The sequence below is a fragment of the Heterodontus francisci genome, chromosome 19 (assembly GCF_036365525.1).
Source record: "Heterodontus francisci isolate sHetFra1 chromosome 19, sHetFra1.hap1, whole genome shotgun sequence".
Taxonomy (NCBI): Eukaryota; Metazoa; Chordata; class Chondrichthyes; order Heterodontiformes; family Heterodontidae; genus Heterodontus; species Heterodontus francisci.
The window spans coordinates 61,275,896-61,302,993 of NC_090389.1; the positions used below are offsets into that span (position 1 = coordinate 61,275,896).

Here is a 27,098-nt window from a genome sequence, read left to right on the forward strand (position 1 = left end):
ACCACTGACGCATAGTGGCAGCAGTGTGTACCATCTACAAGATGCACTGCAGCAATGCACCTTCCAAACCCGCGACCTCTACCACCTCGAAGGACAAGGGCAGCAGATGCATGGGAACGTCACCACCTGCAAGTTCCCGTCCAAGTCACACAACATCCTGACTTGGAACTATATCGCCGTTCCTTCACTGTCGCTGGGTCAAAATCCTGGAACTCCCTTCCTAACAGCACTGTGGGTGTACCTACCTCACATGGACTGCAGCGGTTCAAGAAGGCAGCTCACCACCACCTTCTCAAGGGCAATTAGGGATGGGCAATAAATGCTGGCATAGCCAGTGACGCCCACTTCGCATGAATGAATAAAAAAAAAGATTATATAGGAGTGATGGACACGGACTCCTTCATATTTCCATCATGGAGTTTGATGCTGGATTGAACCATAATCTTACTTGAACAATATGTGCTATCCCCAGTGGACTGCCCAGTTCCACTTCATATGGTAAGACAACTGTTGGTGAAAGAAAATGGTGCATGACCAGTTTCTCTATATTATTTTTTGTCTATTAATAAATCTCAACTGTTTGATTACACTTTTATAAGTGACAACTTTTTGTTGGATACTTGAAGTGTATCCAGTAAAGAGATTCGTATTAAAAATCTTGCGGGTATATCATAAATTTTTAATTTAGTGCATTATGCTTGTTTTACTGATCATCATCATGATCTCAGATTAATGTTAGCTTGCTGTATCTGGAATGCTGTGGGTCTGATCTTAGTCACTTTAAGGCTCAAAATGCATCACTAAAGTTAACTGCAACCTACTTTTCTATGATGAAAAAAGAATGAAAGAGCCAGGGTGAATTTGGAGCCACCTTTCCCTTGTGATTTTGAAACAGAACATTGATTCACTACAGCTATATATATATGAAATGCACAATGAGTCACACTCTGGTTTTCTGAGGAAATTTCAATTTCTTTGATAGATATTCTACCACCTCTGCATAAAAAAAAAAAGCCACAAATGTAACTGACTGCTTTTTACCTGACTCATACACAAATAGTTAACTCTTTCCTGTCCATTCCTTTCACGTAAATGGTATTTTCTGAGTTTTGACTGTTCTGGATGGAAAAGAGGATTAAAAGAATCACAGGTTACCCTAATTTAACTCTACCAAACGCTGCATTTACAATTATTTGTTTCATAATGCTCAAGTGTGATGTTTTATGAGTTAATGTTGTAGCTAGCTTTGTATGTTATTCAGCCACAATCTTATTTTTACATGTATTCCATCATGTCCACTTCCTATTCGGATTTTAGGCTGAGTAATCAATTTCCCTTTGTGCCCCCAAGCTTCTATTTTAAAATCAACTTTCTCTTCCTCTGTTTGGACTACCCTGTGCTTTGACTGTTCTATTAGATTGAGAATAGTACAAACAGCAGGCTCTCAGAATTCTGCCAATGTTGATAGTAAGTCAGCCTCTAGTTTGATAGTGCCTGTGATGGTGTGTTCTTGCCTCTATTGGGACTGTGGCCCTCATTCAGTGCTCCTCCCTTCTCAGTAGCACTGCTGAGTTCAGTAACTCGCTATACAAAGAAGCTTAAAGTGCACCTACATTGTACTGCTGTATGCCACAGTGGATTGAAGCACCAACATACTGTTTGAACATTCAGACTGAATACATTCAAATAGATTTTTATTGTATTTTTTTGAAAATGTTTTCAATTCTAACTTTAGGTAATGTGTGGACCAGGAGATCCTAAATGTATTCCATATGTATATGGTAAAATCGTTCTGGTTCCATTAACTAAAGGCACAGATATGTTTTTATTCATCCATTCATAAGATGTGGGTGTCACTGGCAAGGCCAGCATTTTTTGCCCATCCCTAATTGTCCTTATTACAAGCCTCTGGCTTCAGAGCTCTTATTTGCTTTCCCGAGCCTGCTTTAAAATTAACTCATTTAAGTTTTAAGTGGCCCAACAATCTAATACAAACACTGAATCTAAAATCCATAATAAAGTGTGTGTCATTGAGTGTTGCATTCATTTTCAGGTCCTGTGTTTTTTCTGGCTTGCTTTAGTGTGGCAGCAGGATTGGCTTTCCTTCTGTATTACTGTAAAGAAGGTAAGAATGTATAATGAGTAAATTAAGTGAAGAATTAAACTGATGTTAGATTGTAATGTCTGTCCCATGTTCTCCAGGCAGATGTAAAGGTTTTACTTTTAGTGATTAGGTTAACACAAATGGCAAAAAAGTCTAATGAATGCACAGTTTTTGTGCAGTTACAGCGTCCTATAGTTGAGTAACTAGTTATGAGTGTGAGTAAACTTCTGGTCCTGCATCACCTTAGTGAAAACACTGATTTTTGTGCATTTAAGTGTTTGGGGGGAATTCCTAACTTCACACCAATGTACTAAGTAATTGTTGCAAGGTCTACTTTTTTATCAGACATTAAATAGTGTCCATTATTTGTTTGATCAAAACAGTAACACTATCATACGTTAGTGCAGATTCTATTTGCATCTGAAGTTACGTTTAAAAACTAGTTCGGTTGATTGATATGTGTGTTTTTGTTACCAATAAAGGACAACAAATAACATTGAAGACATGAGCTGTAATGCCCTATACTTGACAACTTACATTTTTATAGAGCTTCTCATTTAATAAAAGACATCATGAAACACTCTACAGAGCAGGAAGGAACAAAGAAAAACAAAAAGACTGAGGGATGGAGCAAAAAGAATAGTCACAAAGAAGTGGATTTAGATTGCTTTTAAAGCAGTGATGGAGTGATAAGTTTGAAGGAATTCGAGATGGAGTTCTAAAGCACAGCAACCTGATGAATAAATGATAACTGCCAGTGGTGGAGGAGAGCAAGCAGAGGTTAAAAAGTAGACTACTGTTTGAGGAGCGGAGCATACATGCTGAGTTGTGTGACTTGAGCATATTGCTGAGGTAGGGTGGGGGCGAGACCACCGAGGTATGTGAAAAGCAGGACAAAGATCTTGAAATCAATTTGCTGGGGCACCTGATGCAGTATAACGTTGAATAAGTTATGAATGAGTTGTAATTTGTGGAGAGTGGAGGCTGACTAGTAGAGAATTTGAGCAGGCAAACCATAAGGTGATGATTAGAATTAGGAATTTGGAGCAGTGGGAAAAAGTAGGAGTAGAGGCAAGTGTTGTTGCAAAGGTGGAAAAAAGTTGTCTTGGTAATGGATGTGGGGAAGGAAACAAATAATTGTAATTTAACATTTTCCAGTAATTTTGTGAACTGTGTTCAGAAGGGGTCAATGGCACTGTTTATACTCTCATTACATATATTTCAGTGGTTTCTGCTGAAGGTGATGCATAAACTCACAAGGACAGGAAGATTACTTTATGAAGCTCTTTTGCTGTAACACCAGATCAAAACTTGATCTATAGATTGAGCTGCCAGTCCTTTTTGCAATATGCTTTTTTTTTGGTTTAATATCCAGTAGGGGAAATAAACCTACAAATTAGGTTAAAATGTGATAAGAATATATTTCCTGAAGTTGTGTGGATTAAATCTATCTGATAATGATTTTAGCAACATGACACTGTTCAACTGCACTCCAAAATTATTGACAATAAGGTGCTATAACAATATTAGTTTTGTGTTGAAAGACACAATGTACTCAGATCTCATTCAATTGAAGGCATCAAGAATGAGCCGCAAACAGCACTATAGAAAATGCTTTTCGGTAATTTCACTCGCGACTGCTTATAAATTGACTGCCTATTAGTATCTTGTCTAATGATTTATGGAAAATATAAATGATTCATTTTATTTATCAATGGTTCAGAAAATTAATACTTTAAAGTTTTCAGGCAGATTAGCTATTTCCATATTTGAAATTGACATTGCATATTGATATAATTATAATTCTATCTGCAGATGCTAAATTTGAAAGTGCTGCAAAGAAGATCATAGGATTTTCTTCTCTTGGTGTTGGAAAACGAGCTAGAAGGTACTTGTTAGCGTACTTTGAAGACCAGTCAAAGCGGAACTAATGAAAGAGCAGCACTTCAGCAACTAGCATATCTGCCTCGTCAACTAACGACTAGGATAAAATACTTTCATTTTAAAGGACAGTTTTTCTGCCAGTACCAAAGATTTATCTATTTCTATTTAAAGTAAATGCGCTTCCCAGAAATATTACTACTGCCTTATAGCACTGATGTGGTCTATAAACTGCAAATAAGACAATGGTATTATCTGCAATATCAAGAAAAGCATGTGGTTTTTACCTCCTGTGCCCACACAGTGTTGGCAGCAAATATGCAAAAACAGGAATTCAGCTATCCATCTTTTTTTACTGGAAGTACTGTAATTGTAAGCTTTAAGTCAGCCATTTTGGAGAGTGCACTGACATTCAACAGGAAAATATTCTAAGCGTTCAGAGATTTGTAATGAATGTTACGTTTTACTGAGAGCTCTTGAGATTGTTCCAGATGAATTAAAAACTGCAATTATTCTGGTGCTGCAAGTGCCGTGACAGGACTATTTAAGCAACAATGCTGCCTATGGATACTGTCTGCTTGTGTAGCGATGAATGAAGGTAATGCAGGGCTCCATACTCAAATAGCTGAAGTATTACTGTTGTATTTTTTAACTATCATAAAATTCTAACTTGTTGGAAAAGAAGGTGGCTTTTGTATCATCAGAGCTTTTTTAAAAGTAAAAGACCAAATTCACATTGATTACTGTTACAGTGCAGCTGTGAGAAACCAATGTACGTTAACCAGGAGAGGTGTTCTTGCTTACATCAATACCGCCAAAGTTTGGAGAAAAACCATCAACGTTGAGGTGCACTTTTAAACAAAGGGCTTGGCACTTTGCCAGTGATTGGATGCAGTATACTGATAGCATTAGATAGCCTTGTCTCTGGGTGGAAAGAGGCACAAAATAATCACCAAATGGATGCAGCTACAAGAGACCTTAATCAAATGCTTGGAGAATGGGAATGCCATTTGGAACTTAGTCCCAGAAGTCCGGCAGCATTGCACTGACCTACCCATGCAGTACATGCTTGATTTTGTGCTTGGTACTACCATTCTGTATTGTCAGCTTGAACCTTGACAGAAATAAGTAGCTTAAAGAGAGATTTTTCTATCTGTAATAATATATCTGACCATTTGCTAATTTCTCAGTTCTTGAGGCTCTATCCCACATTAATTGCTGAAGTCCTTTTGTTACTGATTTTCGTACTTCTAGAAAGCAACTAAATGTCACCAGTCTCTGCTACAATGAGGTACTGACAGCTGATAGTTACCAGCACTATTCCTCATAATGTCAGCAACCAAACAGTTGGATCTGCTGCCATTCTACAATAAATTGTTTTTAAAAGTTATATTATAGATTAGCTTGACTTACAACTACCTTTCTTTATAATCAGTTTCCTGCTTAACAGCAACTTGAACCTTGGCGCAGCAATACCTGTAACAGAAACAGGATTGAAGGTTCAGAATTACAAAACTGCAGAATACTAGTTGTTTCTGCTGAGTTTATTGATGTTTTTGTAACTGAGGGACTGAAAGTAGTAGATACTCCATCTGTCTGATGTATTTCTTAGCTTCTCTCTCATCATTTGAACGGAGGATCTATATCAGGAAGTTGAAACGTAAATTTTGAGTGATTGAGATGGCGGGATTGTCTTATGAGGAGAGTTTGAGGAAACTGGGCCTGTGTTCTCTAGAGTTTCGAAGAATGAGAGGTGATCTCATTGAAACTTACAAAATTCTTACAGGGCGTGACGGGGTGGATGTAGATAGGATGTTTCCCCTGGCTGGTGAGTCTAGAACAAGGGAAAACTGTCTCAGAATAAGGGGTGTGCCATTTAAGACTGAGGAGGAATTTCTTCACTCAGAGGGTGGTGAATCTTTGGAATTCTCTACCCCCGAGGGCTATGGATGCTCAATCATTGAGCATGTTCAAGACAGAAATCAATAGATTTCTGGATACTAATGATATCAAGGGATATGGGGATAGCGCGGGAAAGTGGCGTCAGCCATGATCTAATTGAATGGGCGGCACAGTGGCGCAGTGGTTAGCACCGCAGCCTCACAGCTCCAGCGACCCGGGTTCAGTTCTGCGTACTGCCTGTGCGGAGTTTGCAAATTCTCCCTGTGTCTGCGTGGGTTTTTGCCGGGTGCTCCGTTTTCCTCCCACAGCCAAAGACTTGCAGGTTGATAGGTAAATTGGCCATTGTAAATTGCCCCTAGTGTAGGTAGGAGAATGGTGGGGATGTGGTAGAGAATATGGGGTTAATGTAGGATTAGTATAAATGGGTGGTTGTTGGTCGGCACAGACTCGGTGGGCCGAAGGGCCTGTATCAGTGCTGAATCTCTAAAAAAAAATAAAACAGGTTCGACGGGCTGAATGGCCTACTCCCATTCCTATGTTCTTAAGATATGAGAAACTTTCTAATATACTTTCTTAATAACACAGTTCAATTTAAATATGCAGCTGAAAATCTCATTATGTTCCTTGCAATTAAATGCAGGACATTTAAAGTCTGACTATTTAGCAGATTTCACGTTGTTACTGTCATATCTAATGATAAGCATTCTCAGGTCAGAAACATAACTTGTTATCAAATGAAACAACCTCATTTTAAAAGATTACAGTGTTAGAAGTATTTCCTTTGTAGTACCAGTAATTTCAGGTAAGTGGTAGACGGGTAGAATTTGTAAAGCTTGTTTATAAAACCCAAGGTTCAGATTGAGTGACATCCTGTTTATGGATGTGGTTGCACTATGGTCTCACTCTGAGTTGTATGGTGTAAGAAACTTTGGTTCTTGGCCTTTATGACTTAGGGAATTTATACAATAATGCTGTTGATCATTTTGAAACAATGATAGCTACAGTTAGCAGACACATCATCTGTCTGACATATCTCATGAAACATACAGATCTTGAACAGGAGATACACATCAAGAAGCAGAAATTATGAGACATAAAGATCGAGTGATTTGAACTGTTTGCGTAATTCTCTCTCACCATATAATGTTAAGGTTGGTCCCTTCTTGATGCAAGTTTTTTATAATGTATTATGCTGTGAGGTGCTTGGCAGTAGGATGTGCTTCACACTATGGTCTTCAAAGGTTGAGTTCAACGTTAAATGTTGAGATCGGTTAAAAAAAGTGGACCAAAGAGCATCAGTGAGGTAGAAAACCTATTAAAGAAACAAGAGTATTAAGAATTAGAGGGGTCTTGCTTAATAATGAAAACGGAGAATACAGGAATGGAACAAACCAGGAAAAGAGTAGGGTAGCATAGCAGGAAACCAGTGCAGTATTGCAACACATGAATTAGAGGAGTTTGAAGGATACACAGTAACATTAGGAAACTAATTCCAACAGCATTAAGAAATGTACGTAACACATCAATCATAAATCTATCATTGCGACATATTCAATAGGATCCATCTTGCATTGTGTTCCCAAGTTTCGTTAAAGCAACATTCTGCCATAAATTCAGCCACTGACTTTGCTGTTGCAGTAATTCAGAGACAAATATCTTGAATTTTTTGGCTTTTCCTCTGGTCCTGTGCCAACTGCTACATTTGCAACAAAATGAAAACCATTAAGATCCTCTCTATACTGATACCTCAGGCTGGCAAAATGCAGTAACGATTTGAATGATGTCATGTTCAATGCTTTGCAAACCAATACTCACTCATGATCTTGCTTGCATCAGGTGGAGAAAAGTGGCAAAATTATGAACAAGTTGTGAATTAAGGGAATATGATAATCTCTTTAAAAATGAAGTGAATCCATACCCTGGTGTATGTAAGCGTGTGCAATATCACTGCAGGGCTTATTTTTTTGGGTACTTTTTACAAGAGTCAGATGTGCAAGCTCCATTGTAATCATTAACAATTAGCATTAAATAGATGGTTGTCAACAAGCTTGGTGTGCAGTATTACATCCACATTCAGTCTCTGTGGAAAACAATGAAACAGTCCAGTAAGAAAAGAAACTTTAGTTTGAGGGCAATTAAGATATATATCTTTGAAAAAATGTAATCACTGTGTGCTTGGGCTTCTGCAATGTGAGAGCAATATGTTATTCTGTACTAATTCCTATTTTCTAACATATTCATATTTAATTTCTAGAATGCTTTGTAATCTAAGCACCAAAGCTTCCAATTACCTTTCTGATTGCTTTTAATATTTACTGTACTTGATCCCAACAATTCATTCTCAACTTTCACTATTTTTCGTCTATGGTTCCCTGATTGATTCTGATATCAAAGAGCTTTTTCTGTTCCTGGTACATTCGTGTATCATCGCCTGTGCTGTGCAATAATAGAATACAAGTTGTATTCCTGTGCGCTCTCATAGTTGATTCTCAATGTCAGTAAGCTGTCGATAGTAGGAGAAAGAAGAGTAAGGAACTGTGTGCCACTTCCCCATAGGGAACGTAAATTCAGGCTGTCTTTGTTGTTTCCAATTGCCTAGTTGGAGAACAGGACTGTTAGTATGCTAGAAGCAGATGACCTGCCTTAATTCCCAGCTCAGGGACAGTGGCATAGATTTTAACTATCCAGGGGGCTGATCCACTTTGAGGACTGGGCCTTGTTACCATCTACATGGCAGTCTGCAAGTGCCACATTGGTGACCTAATGCAACTTGTCAGTTCTGAGCCAACACAATTTTAGGCAGTCAGAGGCCAACCCGGTAGGGAAATGGGTAGATCCTGGGTGGGATCCCAAATCTACAATCAGATTTGCATTGAACAAGATGAGTCAAACTGTCGATCTTAGAAAAGATTTGTATAGTAGCATAAATCATTAAAGTAGCAACATCAGTTGGTAAGACCATAAAGAGTACTAAGTACTGGGTTCATTTTTAGAAGAATAGAATACAAAAGCAAGGAAGTAATGTTAAATTGATATGGAACTTTCATTAGATCACATTTGGAGTACTGTGTACAGTTCTGGTCTCCATATCACCGAAAGGATATTGAAACAGTGGAGAAAATGCAGAACAGATTTATTAAGTTGTTACCACAATTGAAAAGATGCCACTGGAAAGATTGAGCAGACAGGGGCTCATTTTTCTGGAAAAAAGAAGACTTAATAGTGGTTTTTCAAATCATGAAGGGGTTTGATTGGGTGATGTGGAGAAAAGGTTTCCACTTGTGGGTGAGTCCAGAATAAAGGGGCATAAATATAAGATAGCCACTAACAGGTTAAATAAATAATTTAGGAGTAACTTCTTGACACAGTGGGCTGAATTTTATAGAGCCCTTGATGTAGGGAACAGTGGCAGCGGGGGGCATGAGGATCGCTCTGGATGAGGCCCACTGCTGACCTCGATGCTGGCAGGGCCCGTCCGATATTGGTAGCAGCAGCGAGGCCTCGAGTCGGTGCCCCTAGCCCTCCAATTGGTTGTGGGGATAATGGAAAGGGGTTGAGGGTCAAATGTTCTGAAGGTGGTGGGGGGGGGGGGGGGGAGGGTTAAAGTTCAGCATTTTCAAATATGGTTTTCCGGGGGTATGTTATTTCATTTATTGAGAACTCATTGGGGAGGTGGGAGAGGGGATGCAAAGTTTGAATAAAATTTAATTCCTAACTGTGGTGCAGTGATAAACATTTAAATTTACCGGTAAGGATTCTAAGCCCTTTAAAAATGGCACCGCACCTGCGTATTGGCACCAGACGCCGTTGCCAGGGACCGCTTGCCCACCCCCTTCACATCATCAGGGGAGCGGCCACCCCAGCTATGCTAATGAGCTGCCACATTTGGAATTGTGGCAGCTCCGCGACGTGCATCCCGAGTGTGTGGGCCATCAGTCTCCTCGCCTGCCGCCTATTCCGGCGGTGGACCTGTAGAATCCAGCCCAATGTGTGGTGAGAATGTCAAAATTGCTGCCACACGGAATCATTTAAACAGTTAGCTTTGATGCATTTGAGTGGAGGCTTGATGTATACCTGGGGGAGAGAGGAATAGATGGATAAGGGGGCAGGTTGGGAAGAGGCAATTGGAGTGCGAGGAGATTCATATGAGGTCATTTCACCAAGGCCTGGTACTTTTTTTTTCCTTTTTCCAAGTATTATATTCAATTCCCTTTTAATGTTACTATTGAATCTACCAATGAAATGCATTCCAGATCATTATAACTGAATGCGTAAAGAATTCTCATCACCTCCCTGGTTCTTTGACCAATTACCTTAAATCTTTGTCTTTTGGTTACCAACTCTTCTACCAGTGCAGAGATTCTCCCTATCCCATCATAATTTTGAATACCTCCATTAAATCTCCCCTTGACCTCTGCTTTAAGGAGAACAATCACAGCCTCTCTAATTTCTCCATATAACTGAAGCCCCTCATCCCTGGTACCATTCTAGTAAATCTCCTCTGCACTGTCTCCAAGGCCTTGCCATCCTCCATAAAGCACGGTGCCTAGATGTGGACACAATATTCCAGCTGAGGCCTCACCACTGTAGATGTTCTCATTTCATAAGTCCTAATGATCTTAGTGTCAAAAATTTGCATCCACTAGATTTATGTAGAAGTTAATGAGACTGCCCATTAAATACATGTTTATTCAGGTGGGGCAGGCAGTATGTTGGTAAACTAAATTATTCTCTGCTACCTGATAGGAAGATAAAATTACTGGTTTGCCTGCTGCTTGCATTGCAGAGGGAGGAAGTCTGAATGACTGAAGTTAGTAGAAGCTTGAGAGTCATTCACTTCCATGCTGTTCCAATAGGGCTATAATACAACGAGAGAATGCAAAATGGGAGAGGAAACATATATCTTTCTGTAAGTACTTTCTAGTTACAATTCGAGATTAGCAGCATTGCATTTGAAATCATTAGAAATATCCCTCTATACATTCCCTGTATAACACACACCTTCAGAAAGTATCAGACTGAACTCTTTTGTACTTCTTTACATTAGCCTGTATAGCATTTGGCAATTCATTCTATGATGATGTGCAGTGCCATTACGAGTTTCAAATTCCAAAGAAACAAAGAGTTGAAAAACATGCACATTCTAATAAATACTGTTACTAACTTATTTGTTTTATGTAAGTGACATTTTCCAACTTGGAAGTTTTAATTTTTGGTGAAGGAAAACCGCTTTGATGGGTGTAATCAATTTCAGATGTTACTGTAACTGTGCAGTGCAGTGCACATTTTCTCCAGGAATTATTTTACTGTAGAGAGTCATTGTGCTCTGTATAGACACCCTTTTCTGTCTCTACCTCGGAATCAGATGAAAAATATTATCCGATTATTCTGTACCAGGTTTGTTGTTTTGTTGCTGAATTAATCTGCCTTTAATAAACTTCCAGCTTGATTTCTGACATCTTTATGAATCTGAAAGCCAATTGTGTGAATTATGAAGAGGAATCATTTGATGTTTGTTCCAAAATACAGCAAGTGAAAATTGTTTAATGTTTCCATATTTCTCATAATATTTATCCCAAAGAGGAAGAATTGCAGTCCCACTGTAACATTGAAACTCAGGGCTGCAGTTTTACTTTTATGGTCCTTTCTGGATTTAAATATGTGACACATTAAAAATACAGTTTGTTTGGGATTACAGAAATTTAATCTTTTTTTTACTGGCAGTTATTGATCCCCATAGTACTAAAACAAAATTCATATTTTGGTGCTGTGTTCATCTACCTATTCCTTAGCACGTAAATAACTTAGAAACTGTGCGATGGAAATGAACACTAGAACACTCCTCAACAAAATACTGCACTTGGCCATTCATTATTTATTTGTATCTGTCTTGTTGCTTTCTCTTGGAACACCTGGTCAATTTTTTTCCCTGAATGGCATGAATAGTGTGCCAGTTGTTAGAGGATGTACAGTCTAGGATAACCTGGAAAAGGTTAAATGCCACTTCAGATTTGAGCATCCCAACCTACTCTGTTTTATTTCTGCTTGTGATGTCCTTGACCAGGTATTGCTGATACTTTCTGTCTGGATTGCATGACCTATATTCCTCCTCTTTGAATTTTGTAATTTGTACAGTGTGATTTTGAGTTGGTTTATTCATTTTTTATATTTGTTTTTTCATGTACTCACTCATATCATGTTATTGTATGGGTTAAAACTGCAAAATAAAAAGCTTTTTTTAAAAAAACTGTCTTATTGGCCCAGACTTTGCCATTGTAAGGATGGTGAAACTGTCAGTGTTTACCATCATTAGTCCTCTGAAACTGACGACGACTTCTGCAGTCTACACACAGAATCCATAATGCAAAATTTATAAGTGAAATCAAAATCTTCACAGTATTCCATGGCACAAGCTGGTTTGTTGCCTGACAAAGCTGGGACTCAATGAATGAGTCTTGATACTGGACAACAGTTCGACTCATTCTGTGCTTTAAAATCTGGTTGAGATAAAGAGATCAAAAAGGTGGCCATCACAGTTACAGAAATCTCCAAATCAAAGGTGTGTTCAGGGACATGAAAATTGACTGACAGGTGAGTTAGCTTTCCTTTGTTCTTTCATGGGATGTGAGTATCTTGTGCAAGGCCAGCATTTGTTGCCCATCCCTAATTGCCCTTGCTGAGGTGATGCTGAGCCACCTTCTTGAACCACTGCAGTCCATGTGGTGTAGGTATACCCACAGTGTTGTTAGGGAGGGAGTTCCAGGATTTTGACTCAGTGACAGAGAACGAATGCTGATATAATTCCAAGTCAGATGGTGTGTGGCTTGGAGGGGAACTTGCACGTGATGGTGTTTTCGTGCATCTGCTGGCCTTGTTCCTCCTAAGTGGTAGAGGTGATGGGTTTAAAAGGTGCTTAGAAGGAGGCTCGGCAAGTTGCTGCAATGCATCTTGTAGATGGTACACGCTGCTGCCGCTGTGCGTTGTGGTAGAGGGAGTGAATGTTTAAGGTGATGGATGGGGTGCCAATTAAGCGGCCTGCTTTGTCTTGGATGGTGTCAAGCTTCTTGAGTGTTGTTGGAGCTACATCGATCCAGGCAAGTGGAGAGGATTCCATCACACTCCTGACTTGTGTCTTGTAGATGATGGACAGGCTTTGGGGAGTCAGGAGATGAGTTACTTGCCACAGAATTCCCAAGCTGCTGGCCTGCTCTTATAGCCACAGTATTTATATGGCTGTTCCAGTTAAGTTTCTGGTCAGTGGTAGGAACATAGGAGCAGGAGTTGGCCATTCAGCCCATCGAGCCTGCCCCGCCATTCAACATGGTCGTGGTTGATCATCCACTTCAATGCCTTTTTCCCACACTATCCCATTTCCCAATATGTCATTTATATTTAGAAATCTGTCAATCTCTGCTTTAAACATACTCAATCACTGAGCTTCCACAGCCCTCTGGGGTAGAGAATTCTAAAGATTCCCAATGGCATATGTCGGGTTTTGGTCGGGTCGGGTCGCACTTCCGGTTCTGGCATTCGAGCTCAGGTTGGTTTTCCTTTGCAGGCCTTTAATTCACAACCCTCTGAGTAAAGATATTTCTCCTCATCTCTCTCCTTAGTGGCTTCCCCCTTATTTTGAAATTGTGTCCCCTGGTTCTAGACTCCCCAACCAGGGAAAACATCATAGCTGCATCTACCCTGTCTACCCTTTTAAGTATTTTCTAGGTTTCAAAGAGATCACCTCTCGTTCTTCAAAACTCGAGAGAATACAGGCCCAGTTTCCCCAATCTCGCTTCGTAAGACAGTCCCGCCATCTCAGGAACAAGTATGGTGAATCTTCCTTGTACTCCCTCAATGGCAATAATATCCTTCTTAAGGTAAGGGGACCAAAGTTTCACACAGAACTCCCAAGTGCAGTCTAACCAAAGTTTTTATACAATTGAAGCAAGACTTCACTACTCCTGTACTCAAATCCTCTTGCGATAAAGGCCAACATACAATTAGCCTTCCTAATTGCTTGCTGCACCTGCATGTTAGCTTTCAGTGACTTATGGACAAGGACACCCAGTTCCCTTTGTACATCTACACTTTTTCTAATCTCTTACCATTTAAGAAATACTCTGTACATCTGTTCCTCCTACCAAAGTGGCTAGCCTCACACTTTTTCACATTGTATTCCATCTGCCACGTTCTTGCCCACTCACCAAGTCTGTCCAAATCCCCTTGAAGCCGCTTTGCATCTTCCTCACAACATACGTTCCCACCTAGTTTTGTGTCATCTGCAAACTTGGAAATACTACATTTGGTCCCCACATCCAAATCATTGATATATATTGTGAACAGCTGGGGCCCAAGCACTGATCCCTGCCGTACCCCACTAGTCACAGTTTGCCAACACGAGAATGACCTGTTTATTCCTACACTCTGCTTTCTGCCCATTAACCAATCCTTAATCCATGCCAGTATATTACCTCCTATCCCACGTGCTTTAATTTTGCTAACCAATTTCCTGTGAGGGACTTTATCAAAAGCCTTTTGAAAATCCAAGTATACCACGTCCACCTACTCCCCTTTATCAATTCTGTTAGGAACATCCTCAAAAGACTCCAACAGGTTCGTCAAACATGAGTTCCCATTCATAAATCCATGTTGACTATGCTCAATCAAATCATTATTATCCAAGTGTCCATTTATCACATCCTTTAAAATAGATTCTAGCATTTTCCCAACGACTGATGTAAGACTAACAGGTCTGTAATTCCCTGTTTTCTCTCTGCCTCCCTTCTTAAATAGTGGAGTGACATTTGTAACCTTCCAATTTGCAGGAACCGCTCCAGAATCTGTAGAATTTTGGAAGATGATCAATGTATCTCCATAGCTACCTCTTTCAACACTCTGGGATGTAGAATATCAGGTCCTGGAGACTTATCAACCTTCAGCCCCATTAATTTATCCAATACAACCTTCTTACTAATACAAATTTCCTTCAATTCCTCATTCCCCCAATCCTTTGGATCTCTAATTCCTGGAGATTTATTGTATCTTCTTCAGTGAAGACAGACGCAAAGTAATCATTTAGCTTCTCTGCCATTTCTCTATTTCCCCATTATAAATTGTCCTGACTCTGCCTGTAATGGACCCACATTTGTCTTTGCCAAACATTTCCTTTTTACATACCTGTAGAAGCTTTTACAGTCTTTTTATTTTTTTTTAATGTCTACATTCATATTCTATTCTCCCTTTCTTTAAAAGTTTCTTGGTTCTCCTATGTTGTATTCTAAAATCCTCCCAATCTTCAGGTTTACTACTATTTCTGGCAGCTTTATAGGCCTTTTTTAATCTTCTACAATCCTTAACTTCATTTGTTAACCATGGTTGACAGTCTTTACTTTTGGGGGTTTTGTGCCTCCAAGGAATGTATAGTTGATGTAAACTATGTAATATTTCTTTAAAGACGATCCATTGCCTATGTACTGTCAGACCTTTTAATGTATTTTCCCAATCCACCTCAGCCAATTTGCAACTCATGCCCCCTTCATAATTTCCTTTGTTCAAATTTAACATCTGGCTTCAGATTGAACTACCTCACTTTCAAACATAATGTAAAATTCTATCATATTATGGTCACTCATCCCTAAAGGTTCTTTAACAAGATTATTAATTAGCTCTTTCTCATGACATAATACTAGATCTAAAATAGCCTGTTCTCTAGTCGGTTCCTCAACAAACTGCTCTCTCAAACCATCCCTAACACAATCCAGAAACGTGTCCTCCACAGCATTAGTGCTCATTAGGTTTACCTAGTCTATACACAGATTGAAGTCACCCATGATTACTCTATTACCCCTACCACATGCTTCTCGAATCTCCTGATTAATACCAGGCACCACACTGTCACCGAAGAAGGGTCACTGACCCGAAACGTTAACTCTGCTTCTCTTTCCACAGATGCTGCCAGACCTGCTGAGTGATTCCAGCATTTCTTGTTTTTGTTCCACACTGTCACTACTGTTTGGCCTATAAACAACTCCTACCAATGTTTGCTGCCCTTTGCTGTTTCTTTGCTCTACCTAAACAGATTCTATATTTTGTTCTTCCAATCTGAGATCCTCCCTTACTAATGTACTGATCCCATCCCTTATTATCAAGGCAACACCACCTCCTTTTCCTTTTTGCCTGTCCTTCCTAAATGTTGAATATCCTTGAATATTCAGTTCCTTGTCTTGGTTAAAGGCCTGCTTGGGTCTGCAAGTGAAACCCGACCCCAGCCCAACAGAACCACATCCCAACCGAGCCTAACACAGCCCGAGTCCTTTCATTTTTTCTCGCGCACGACCATCAGTTAACCTAGCATCCATTTTTCACTTTGTTACTTATCTGCACAAGCTTAAAAAAACTGTAACTAAACAACCTTTCAAGTCCAAAAAGTACATTAACATTGGAGCCACTTACCAGAGGTGGTGATGGAGTGTATCCGACCAGACCCGAGCCCAAGTGCTGGACCCGGAAGAGCAACCCGAACCTGACATATGTCGTCGGGTTTGGGTCGGGTAGCCATGCTCTAGTCTTGATCACCCTATAGCCACATTTCCGTTATGGCAATTGGATCATACCCTTTTACCTCTATTTGGGCCTTTAAATCATCTACCTTGTTGCGGATTCTGCATGCATTCAGGTTTTTTTAATTCATTCATGGGATTTGGGCGTCGCTGGCTAGGTCAGCATTTATTGCCCATCCCTAATTGTCTTTGAGTAGGTGGTGAGCTGCCTTCTTGAAGCACTGCGCAGTCCATGTGAGGTAGGTACAACCACAGTGCTCTTAGGAAAGGATTTCAGGATTTTGACCCAGCGATATAGTTCCAAGTCAGGATGGTGTCTTGACATTCTGCATTTTAAACCTAGTTGATGCTCGCCTTTGTTTTGCCTGGCTTCTATTGTCACTTGCTACTTTTCTACCTCCTGTTACCAGCTTTACTTCCTTCCAATTTGAGATACCCGTCAGGTTCCCATCCCCCTGACAAGCTAGTTTAAACCCTCCCCAACAGCACTAGCAATTCTCCCTGCGAGGATATTCATTCCAGTCCTGTTAAGATGTAGACCGTCTATCTTGTACAGGTTCCACCTGCCCCAGAACCGGTCCCAATGCCTCAGAAATCTGATGCCCTCCCTCCTACACCAATTTTCCAGCTACATGTTCAATCGATCAATTCTCATATTCCTATGCTCACTAGCACGTGGCACTGGAAGTAATCCTGAGATTAGTGTTTTGGAGGTCCTGCTTTTTAATTTCCTTCCTAACTTCCTAAAATCTGCTTTCAGGACCTCATCCCTCTTCCTACCTATGTCATTGGTATCAATGTGGACCACGTCCTCCGGCTGCTCACCCTCCCCCAGAAGGAAGTCCTGCAGCCACTCCGTGACCTCATTGACCCTGGCACCAGGGAGGCAACACACTATCCTGGAGTCATGTTTACCGCCACAGAAATGCCTGTCTGTTCCCCTGACTATCGAATCCCCTATCACTGTTGCTCTTCCACTCTTCATCCTCCAGTCCTGTGCAGCTGAGCCACCCATCGTGTCATGGACTTTGCTCTGGCTCCACTCACCTGAGAAATCATTGCTCGCACCAGTATCCAAAAAGGAAAACCGATTAGCAAGCAAGATAGACTCAGGGGACTCCTGCACTGCCTACCTGGTTCTCTTAGACTGCCTGGTGATCACCCATTCCCTCTCTGCCTACATGCTCCTAACCTGCGATGTGGCCACCTCCCTAAACGTGCTATCCATGTAGTCCTCTGCCTTGCAGATGCACAACAGTGACTCCAGCCGCTGCTCGAGTTCCGAAACCCAGAGCTCAAGCTTCTGCAGCTGGTGATATTTCCTGCAGATGTGTTCGTCTGGGACATGTGGTGTGTCCATGACTTCCCACAAAACACAGGACGTACATTCCACTTGGCCAGGCTGACCTGCCATACCGTTACTTTAAAAACTTTTTGTTGCAATGAGAAGTAAAATAACTTACCAGTAACTAACCAATCAACGTCTTCCCCTGTACCGAAGAGAGAGACAGCTACTAGAGGCTGAAAAAAGGTAGAAGAAAGAAAGGAAGAAAGGAGCCCCTCCCTCATGCACCAAACTCCCACTTTACACTCTGTGCACTCAAATTTATTTTCTTAATTTATGTCTCCCTCCTTGCCGAACCCCCTCAATTACCAAACTCCCTTAACACTCTGTGCTCTCCAGCAGCACTCCGTGCAGACCCCAGAATGTTGATGGTTTCTCAATGGTGGGGCATTGAGTGATGGTAATGCCAGGCAGCAGCAGGGGGTGAAGCAGTTGAACTTAGTGCCTAAGGTTTAAGGAAGGGAAAACTGGCCAGGGTTCCCTCCCATTCCTGATTGTTATCCCGTGATGACCCCTCTTTGGCAAAGTGTCAGCTAATGTCCAGTGCCTGCTGAGCTGTACCTCAGTAAGAAATCAAACCCTTGAAGAAAAGAGGAAAATTACTGAGCAAGGCAAAGAAAATAAATATAATATTGCAAATCTATGTGTAAAATGAGTAGCAGATCTGATCAACAGAAACTTTTCAGATATTCTTTTATTGTGCATGTAGCCTCAATTTGCATCATCTGCTGATCTGGAATCTCACTGCTGAGGGGGAAACATTTTCTGTCTTGGGATAACCATGCAATGCCTGCATCCAAAATATTCCACTCACCAGTATTAGCATCTGTCACATTGATCAACACAAGATTCCCAAAGCAGCTGAGGTGGAGATGAGGGGCTTGAAACATTTCTAAGGAAAAATGTACCTGTTTCATATTCATTGATTCTGAGATGCTGACTAAGTGAGTAAATTATATGTCGTGGGATGTATCTAGTGCATAGGCTACAGAGGCAGACTTGACCTTGGCTTTGAAATATCTTGGTGTGGAAAAGCATTAACAGGACCCCAGGCCAAACAGTTCTGCTTATAAAATGCAATTGAGCATGCAGCCTCTCCTTATAGAAAGAAAAAAATTAACGGTGTCAAATTTGCATTACAAGAAAAAAATGCTTCTTTCAAAATGAAAATAGTAAAATATATCAATTGTTATCATTTTTAATTAAAATTATAAACCAACTATTTTAATTGAGTTTTTCACATTTCGAAGAAGAAATGCTAAGTCATGATGGAGTGTTCTACTAATGTGCCTGGTCCTCTGTCAGAGGGTTGCACCATTATTTTTATCTCATTGCTATGGGCTTTTACCCCATCTATGTCAATTAACCCTATGTAAAGCTTTCTTCAAGCATTCCACCCCACCCTCTAGATTTAGGTGGACAGTAATTCCCATCATTGGTTATGTACTTGATTTTTAACATTCATATCTATTCTAAGGTTTTCCAATCTGTTTTAGCAAACAGCAGATTGTTTCCACTAAATAGGAAGGACGAGAGTATCAAATTATGCACAGTTAAAACTAGGTTAGATGTTAAAAGGTGTATCTTTTCCCAGACAATAGTGGATCTGTGAAACAGGCTGTTGGCTCTACTGGGAACGCTGAATTCCTTTAATCAAGAGATGGAATTGTTTCCAGCTGAGGCAGAGATCGCCTCATACTAGAGGTGGGTACCAGATAACATTAATCAGGGCCAAAGCGGTCTCTTAAACTCGTTATGATCATCTAAGGGGGGAGGGGAGGGGGGGGGTCAGAAACATATTTTCCAGATTTCCCCCCCCACCTGCCTTTTTGGCCTGGGTTTTTAATCTGGTTTTTTGCACCTTCCAGGAGATAACATGGTGTTTGGATGGGCTGGGGACTGTAAATATTGTGACATACAAGCTATCACAGAATATGAATGGCTAAATTAACCAGTGGGTCTTCTGTCCATCAGTGTTCGTCTGTCTGTATATCCTATTACACCTTTATTGAAATTCAGATTTTTGAATTTCAATTAGATTACTAAAACATAGTTAGGTTATCGAGGTTTTTTTCAGGTTGTTTTTCTTCAGGTTTGCACTTGCTGCTGTTCAATATTCAGTGTATTCACACCTAATCTGTACTAATGCTTTGTCTTTCAACACACCATTAACATATTGTTTGCCTTTTCTCCGTGACCTTTTGGTCAGCTTTGTGGCCTGGTCCAATCTGCACCTTCTACTTTGTTATCTCTTGCCCCACCCCCACCTCACTTGTTTATAATCTGTGACTTTTCTAATATTTGTCAGTTCCGCAGAAGGGTCACTGACCCGAAACGTTAACTCTGCTTCTCTTTCCACAGATGCTGCCAGACCTGCTGAGTGATTCCAGCATTTCTTGTTTTTGTTAGGTTATCGATGTCAATTTTATTGGCAGTTCCTACCAAATGAGTTATTTACACAAATCTTTGCATGTGTGTATAGTGATATTTTTGTAACAATTGAATGTAAATATTCTTCTAAGTGGGCAACAGATTCAAAACACAAATTTACAATATTATTGGCTAACTTCATGCGGTGACCATGTTGTAAATGCTGCAATAAAAGCAAGAAATGCTGGAACCACTCAGCAGGTCTGGCAGCATCTGTGGAAAGAGAAGCAGAGTTAACGTTTTGGGTCAGTGACCCTTCTTCGGAACTAGCAAATATTAGAAATGTCAAAGGTTCTAAGCAAGTGAGGTGGGGGTGGGGGAAGGTGTAGATTGGACAAGGCCACATAGCTGACCAAAAGGTCAGGAAGCAAAGGCAAACAATATGTTAATGGTGTGTTGAAAGACAAAGCATTAGTACAAATAGGGTGTTAACGGACTGAAGATTGAACAGCATCAAGTACAAACATGAAAAAAAATAGTGGGTAAGCAAACTGAACAAACTAAGATGAAATGAAATAAACAAAAAAAAAAGAAAAAATAACTAAAAGTAAAAGTAATATGGGGGGCCCGTCATGCTCTGAAATTATTGAACTCAATGTTCAGTCCGGCAGGCTGTAGTGTGCCTAATCGGTAAATGAGATGCTGTTCCTCGAGCTTGCGTTGATGTGCACTGGAACACTGCAGCAATCCCAGGACAGAGATCTGAGCGTGAGAGCAGGGGGGAGTGTTGAAATGGCAAGCAACCGGAAGCTCAGGGTCCTGCTTGTGGACTGAGCGGAGGTGTTCCGCAAAGCGGTCACCCAGTCTGCGTTTGGTCTCCCCAATGTCGAGGAGACCACATTGTGAGCAGCAAATACAGTATACTACATTGAAAGAAGTACAAGTAAATCGCTGCTTCACCTGAAAGGAGTGTTTGGGGCTTGGGTTAGTGAGGAGAGAGGAGGTAAATGGGCATGTATTACACCTCCTGCGATTGCAGGGGAAGGTGCCATGGGATGGGGACGAGGTGGTAGGGGTAATAGAGGAGTGGACCAGGGTGTTGCGGAGGGAACGATCCCTTCGGAATGCTGACGGGGGAAGGGAGAGGAAGAATGCTCGACATATCCCACAAAAAGACAGGCATAACTAGGACCCATGCGGGTACCCATAGCAACACCTTTTACTTGAAGGAAGTGAGTGGAGTTGAAGGAGAAGTTGTTCAATGTGAGAACAGGTTCAGTCAGGCGGAGGAGGGTGGTGATGGATGGGGACTGGTTGGGCCTCTGTTCAAGGAAGAAGCGGAGAGCCCTTAAACCATCCTGGTGGGGGATGAAGGTGTAGAGGATTGGACGTCCATAGTGAAGAGGAGGCGGTTGGGACCAGGAAACTGGAAATTGTCAAAATGACATAGGACGTCAGAAGAGTCACGGATGTAGGTGGGAATTGTAAATGCTGCATATTTGTTGGATAAAATCTGTACACATTAAAGTGAAAGAAAGAACTGCAGTGCATAATGTTTCATTAAATACAGTACCATAAATCAGTCTTTTAATCATAAAAGGCTCCCCTGTGCCTATTATTGCTAACCTTTCCCTGCTAACTTTTTAACAACTTATTCATTTCAGGTTTGACAGCATTCACACCAGAGCATTCCATTTCTCAAAGGAGCCTATGTATGAATCATTGGCTCAAAAAACATTTATGTGGTTCCTACACTGCAACAACAGAATCACAACATTGACTCCAAGTATTCAAATGGCAGTTAAAACGGTGTAGCTTTATTCTACCTGCTACACTACATTCAGCTTAATGTGCTTTGAATTTTACTCTAATTTATGAGTGCAACTATGTAACTGTGGTGGTGGTAATCCATGTTTTGGATGGAACTGAAGAATGCTTGCTACACTGAATATGTACAGAACTACTTTGTCACCACGCTCTACCAGCCCCAGAGTGAGCTAACTCACACCAGTCACAAGATTGAGAGTATCCTATTGACATGTGTCAGTTCCAGCTATTGTATGGAGTTAACAGAATTTGAAGCTGCACTTAGAGCCTCATTTTCATATGATGCCGGAGAAAATGACTTGGGGAGATTACAGTACACCTTATGGTATACTAGGAATTTGCTGACAAATTTACACCAAAGCTTGGGTAAATTTTGGATTGTTTCCCCAATGCAGCAATAGCATCAGCCTTGGTTACCTTCTGTAAACAAATCTCCCTGCTTTGTTTTGCAGGCACCTGGAAATTACAATGTCTTGTGGCAGATTGTTCAGAGTGAGAACAAACTGTGATCCCTGATTACAATAGTGTGCAAAATTATAGTGTATGTTAACTACCCTTTCCTTTCTTCCTAACTGTCCTTCCTTCTGTAGTAAAAAGTTGAAAATCAGAGAGTTAAGAGGGAGGAAGTTCAATGTTTTTAAATTTCATTCTCAGCATCTTCACTTCATTGGGAATGCTGGCATTTTTTGCCTATTCTAACTTGCCCTGAGAAGTTGTTGATGGCTTTTCTACCTGAACCACTGTAGTCTTTGTGACATCATTCTTTGTAATGTTGTTTTCCAACTCAATAGTTTGCTAGACCACTTCAAAGGCATAGAATCATAGAAAGAATAGAAAGCTTAAGGCACAGAAAGAGGCCACTTGGCACATCGTGTCTGTGCTGGCTGGAAAACGATTCATCCATTCTAATCCTACCTTCCAGCATTTGGTCTGTGGACATTCACTCCAAGGTACCTCACTTCCTCTGCACTTCTCAGTATTTTCCCATTTATTGTGTATTCCTTTGCCTTGTTTGACCTCTCCAAATGCATCACCTCACACTTCTCCAGGTTGAATTCCATTTGCTATTTTTCTGCTTATGTGACCAGACCATCAATATCTTCCTGCAGCCTACAGCTATCCTCCTCGCTATCTACCACACGGACAATCTTAGTGTCATCTACAAACTTATTGATCATGTCCCCTACATTCATGTCCAAATTGTTTATTCCACAAAAAGCAGGGGACCCAGTACTGAGCCCCGCGGAACATCACTGGAAACAGCCCTCCAGTTTCAAAAACACCTGTCAATAATTACCCTTTGTTTCCTGCTACTGAGCCAATTTTGTATCCACCTTGCTGCATTTCCCTGGATCCCATGGGATTTTATTTTTTTAACCAGTCTGCCATATGGGACCTTGTCAAAAGCCTTGCTAAAATCCATGTAAACCACATCAACTGCACTACCCTCATCTATCTTCCTTGTTACTTCTTCAAAAAATTCGATCAAGTTGGTCAAACAAGATCTTCTCTTAACAAATCCATGTTGACTATCCTTGATTAACCTGTGCCTTTCTAAGTGACAGTTTATCCTGTCTCTCAGAATAGATTCCAATAATTTGCCCACTACTGAGGTTAGACTGACTGGCCTGTAATTATTCGGTCTATCCCTCACTCCCTTTATAAACATAGATACAATGTTAGCATAAAGCAAAATACTGCAAATGCGGAAATCGGAAATAAAAATAGAAAGTGCTGGAAATACTCAGCAGGTCAGGCAGCATCTGTGGAGCGAGAAGCAGAGTTAATATTTCAGGTCTCTGACCTTTCATCAGAACTGGCTAAGGTTAGAAAAGAATTAGGTTTTAAGCAAGTGAAGAGGGTGGGGAGGGATGGTGGGAAGAGAACAAAAGGGGAGGTGTGTGTTAGGGCAGGAGAGATTAAATAACAACACTGTCCTGGAACAAAGGCAAACAGTGTGTTAATGCTTGTGGTGAAAGACAAAGCATTAGTCCAGAGAGAATGTTAATAGCGGAATAATGAGCAGCTTTGTCTACATGAAAAACAGGCACATGGTTAAAATATAAAATAAAAAATATAATATTTTTTAAAAAGGCCAGTCATGCTCTGAAGTTATTGAACTCAATGTTCAGTCCGCAAGGCTTTAGAGTGCCTAATCGAAAGATCCTTGAACTTGCGTTGATGTTCACTGGAACACTGGAGCAGGCAAAGACAGAAATGTTGGATGAGAGCAGGGGTGTGTGTTGAAATGGCCAGAAACCAGAAGCTTGGGGTCATGCTTTCACGAGCTTCTGATCACTTGCCATTTCAACACACCCCCTTGCTCTCATGCCAACATTTCTGACTTTGGCCTGCTCCAGTGTTCCAGTGTACAACGTTAGCAGTTCTCCAATCTGCCGGCACCACACCTGTATCCAGTGAGGACTGGAAAATAATGGTCAGACCTTCTGCTATTTCCTCTCCTGCTTCTTTTAACAGCTTGGGGTATATTTCATCCGGCCCTGGTGATTTATCACCTTTCAAGGATGCTAACCCCATTAATACTTCTGCTCTCCCTATGTTTATCACATCCAATACTTCACACCCCTCTTCCTTAACTACAATATCTGCATCATCCCCCTCTTTTGTGAAGACAGACGCAAAGTATTCATTAAGAACCAAACCAACATCTTCCGCCCCTACACATAGGTTACCTTTTTGGTCTTTTACGGGCCCTACTCTTTCCTTAGTTATCCTCTTACTCTTAATGTATTGATAAAACATCTTTGGGTTCACCTTGATTTTGCTTGCCAATATTCTTTCATGCCCTTTCTTTGGTTTCCTAATTTCCTTTTTGATTTCACCCTTCCACTTTCTGTACTCCTCTCGGCTTTCTGTAGTATTGAGTTCTCAGTGTCGGACATAAGCTTTCCTTTTCTGCCTTATCTTACCCTGTAGGCTCCTTGACATCCATGGGGGTCAGATTTGGCCGTCTCACCCTTTTTCTTTGTGGGAACATGTTGACTCCGAACCCCTTGAATATCCCCTTTGAATGCCTCCCACTGCTCTGACACTGATTTTCCTTCAAGTAGCTGTTTCCAGTCCACTTTCACTAAATCACGTCTCAGTTTAGTAAAATTGGCCTTGCCCCAATTGAGAACTCTAACTCCTGTTCTATCTCTGCCCCTTTCCATAATTATGTTAAAACTGACTGAAGTATGATCACTACCACCAAAATGCTCTCCCACTGCCACTTCTTCTACCTGTCCAGCTTCATTTCCTAAAACTAAGTCTAAAACTGCACCCTGTCTGTTGGACTTGCGACACACTGGCCAAAAATGTTCTCTTGAATGCACCTCAAGAATTCTGCTCCCTCAATTCCTTTCACACTAAAACTATCCCAGTTAATATTGGGGTAGTTAAAATCCCCTCTTATTACTGCCCTATTGTTTCTGCACTTCTCAGAGATTTGCCTACATATCTGCTCTTCTATCTCCCTCTGACTGTTTGGGAGTCTATAGTACACTCCCAGCAGTGTGATTGCCCTTGTTTTGTTCCTTAGCTCAATCCATATGGCCTCATTTGACAAACCTTCCAATATATCATCCATCCTCACAACTGTAATAGTTTCTTTGACCAAAATTGCCACTCCCTCTCCTTTCTTATCCCCCTCCCTATCATGTCTGAAAACCCTGTAACCAGCAACATTGAGCTGTCATTCCTGTCCCTCCTTAAGCCATGTAATAGCTATCTGCTTTATTTGCTATACTCCTTGCATTGAAATAGAAAACCTTAAGCACTGCCAACTCTTTTTAAATTTTCTAACCTTTGTTTCCTGTCTTCCAGCTTCATCCATTAATTTTCTGCCTTCCATTTTCATTTCTGATTTTGTCCCAATTGAGTCAACCCTAAGGTCCCCATCCCGTTGCCAAACTAGTTTAAACTTAGTTAAGAGTCAACTATGCGAATGTGGATTGGTGTCACCATATAGGCCAGACTGGGTAAGGGAAGATTTCTTTCCCTGGATATTGGTGAACCAGTTGGGTTTTAATGACATTTTCTTTGTACCAAATCTTTTATTTGATGAATTTTAAAACTAAGTTCAATTTTTTTAAACTGCCATTATGGGATTTGAACTTCAATTATCTGGATTACTCATCCAATAACAATCACTACACTATCATAACCAGAAGAAAAATAAATCATAGGTTGCTTTTAAAAATGTTAATATTCCTTGACTAACCTGTTTTGTAGGTGTTTACATCTTATTCCTACTAAGCAAAAGCCCATTAGCAAGATATAGTGAATACACTGCAAATTCATAGGGTGGGTGTGAAGCACTTTGACATAGCCTGAGGATGTGAAAGGTTTAGTTTAGAGATACAGCACTGAAACAGGCCCTTCGGCCCACCGAGTCTGTGCCGACCATCAACCACCCGTTTATACTAATCCTACACTAATTCCATATTCCTACCACATCCCCACCTGTCCCTATATTTCCCTACCACCTACCTATACTAGGGGCAATTGCTAATGGCCAATTTACCTATCAACCTGCAAGTCTTTGGCATGTGGGAGGAAACCGGAGCACCCAGAGGAAACCCACGCAGACACAGGGAGAACTTGCAAACTCCACACAGGCAGTACCCAGAATTGAACACGGGTCGCTGGAGCTGTGAGGCTGCGGTGCTAACCACTGCACCACTGTGCCGCCCACTGTGCTAGCAAATGCAAGTTATTTCTTACTTTCGTTTAGACAATTGAAATAGTCAAGGATTGGATATTGCACTGCACCGTTACTATTAGTGTGGGGCCTGACCTGATCCTGCAGAGAAGAGCTGAAACGTAGAAGGAAGAAGCAATCTCGAGGCATTTGGGTTTGACAAAGAATGGCACAGAAAAGGAGGCTATTCGGCCCATTGCGGTTTTAGTACCTTGTTTTAAATGTTCTTCAGGTCCCCTGAGACCTCCTGAGCACATAAAAACTTACCTGGAGCTGATTCACATACAGATTTGGTATGAATTCTTATGAATGGGATGAGTCTCAGAGATTTCATCTGTTCGTGACGTTAAAAAATAGGAAATACAATTTAAAAAGAACCGTTTGCAATTTCTCTATTGGTGGCGCACAGAGGAC

The 27,098-nt window shown here is 40.8% G+C and overlaps 1 protein-coding gene and 1 long non-coding RNA gene across 4 annotated transcripts in view; one reads left to right on the forward strand and one right to left on the reverse strand.

Moving 5' to 3' along the window:
• The window catches only part of LOC137380103 (caspase recruitment domain-containing protein 19-like), a 31,352-nt gene extending 21,890 nt beyond the window's left edge, over positions 1-9,462 (forward strand). For 2 of the 3 annotated variants that reach the window (XM_068051752.1, XM_068051753.1), the window contains exons 5-6: positions 2,054-2,125; positions 3,920-9,462. In XM_068051752.1, the coding sequence (XP_067907853.1) occupies positions 2,054-2,125; positions 3,920-4,035 (188 nt within the window). In that variant the 3' untranslated portion in view covers positions 4,036-9,462. The remainder of the gene's footprint in view (positions 1-2,053; positions 2,126-3,919) is intronic. The other variant, XM_068051754.1, reaches the window with a different exon arrangement.
• Positions 1,048-27,096, reverse strand: LOC137380106 (uncharacterized). Its single transcript, XR_010976973.1, has 3 exons — positions 26,952-27,096; positions 7,025-7,199; positions 1,048-2,114 (listed from the first exon to the last, which is right to left on the reverse strand). It is a non-coding gene; the product is annotated as an uncharacterized lncRNA (long non-coding RNA).
• Positions 27,097-27,098: the final 2 nt, after the last annotated feature.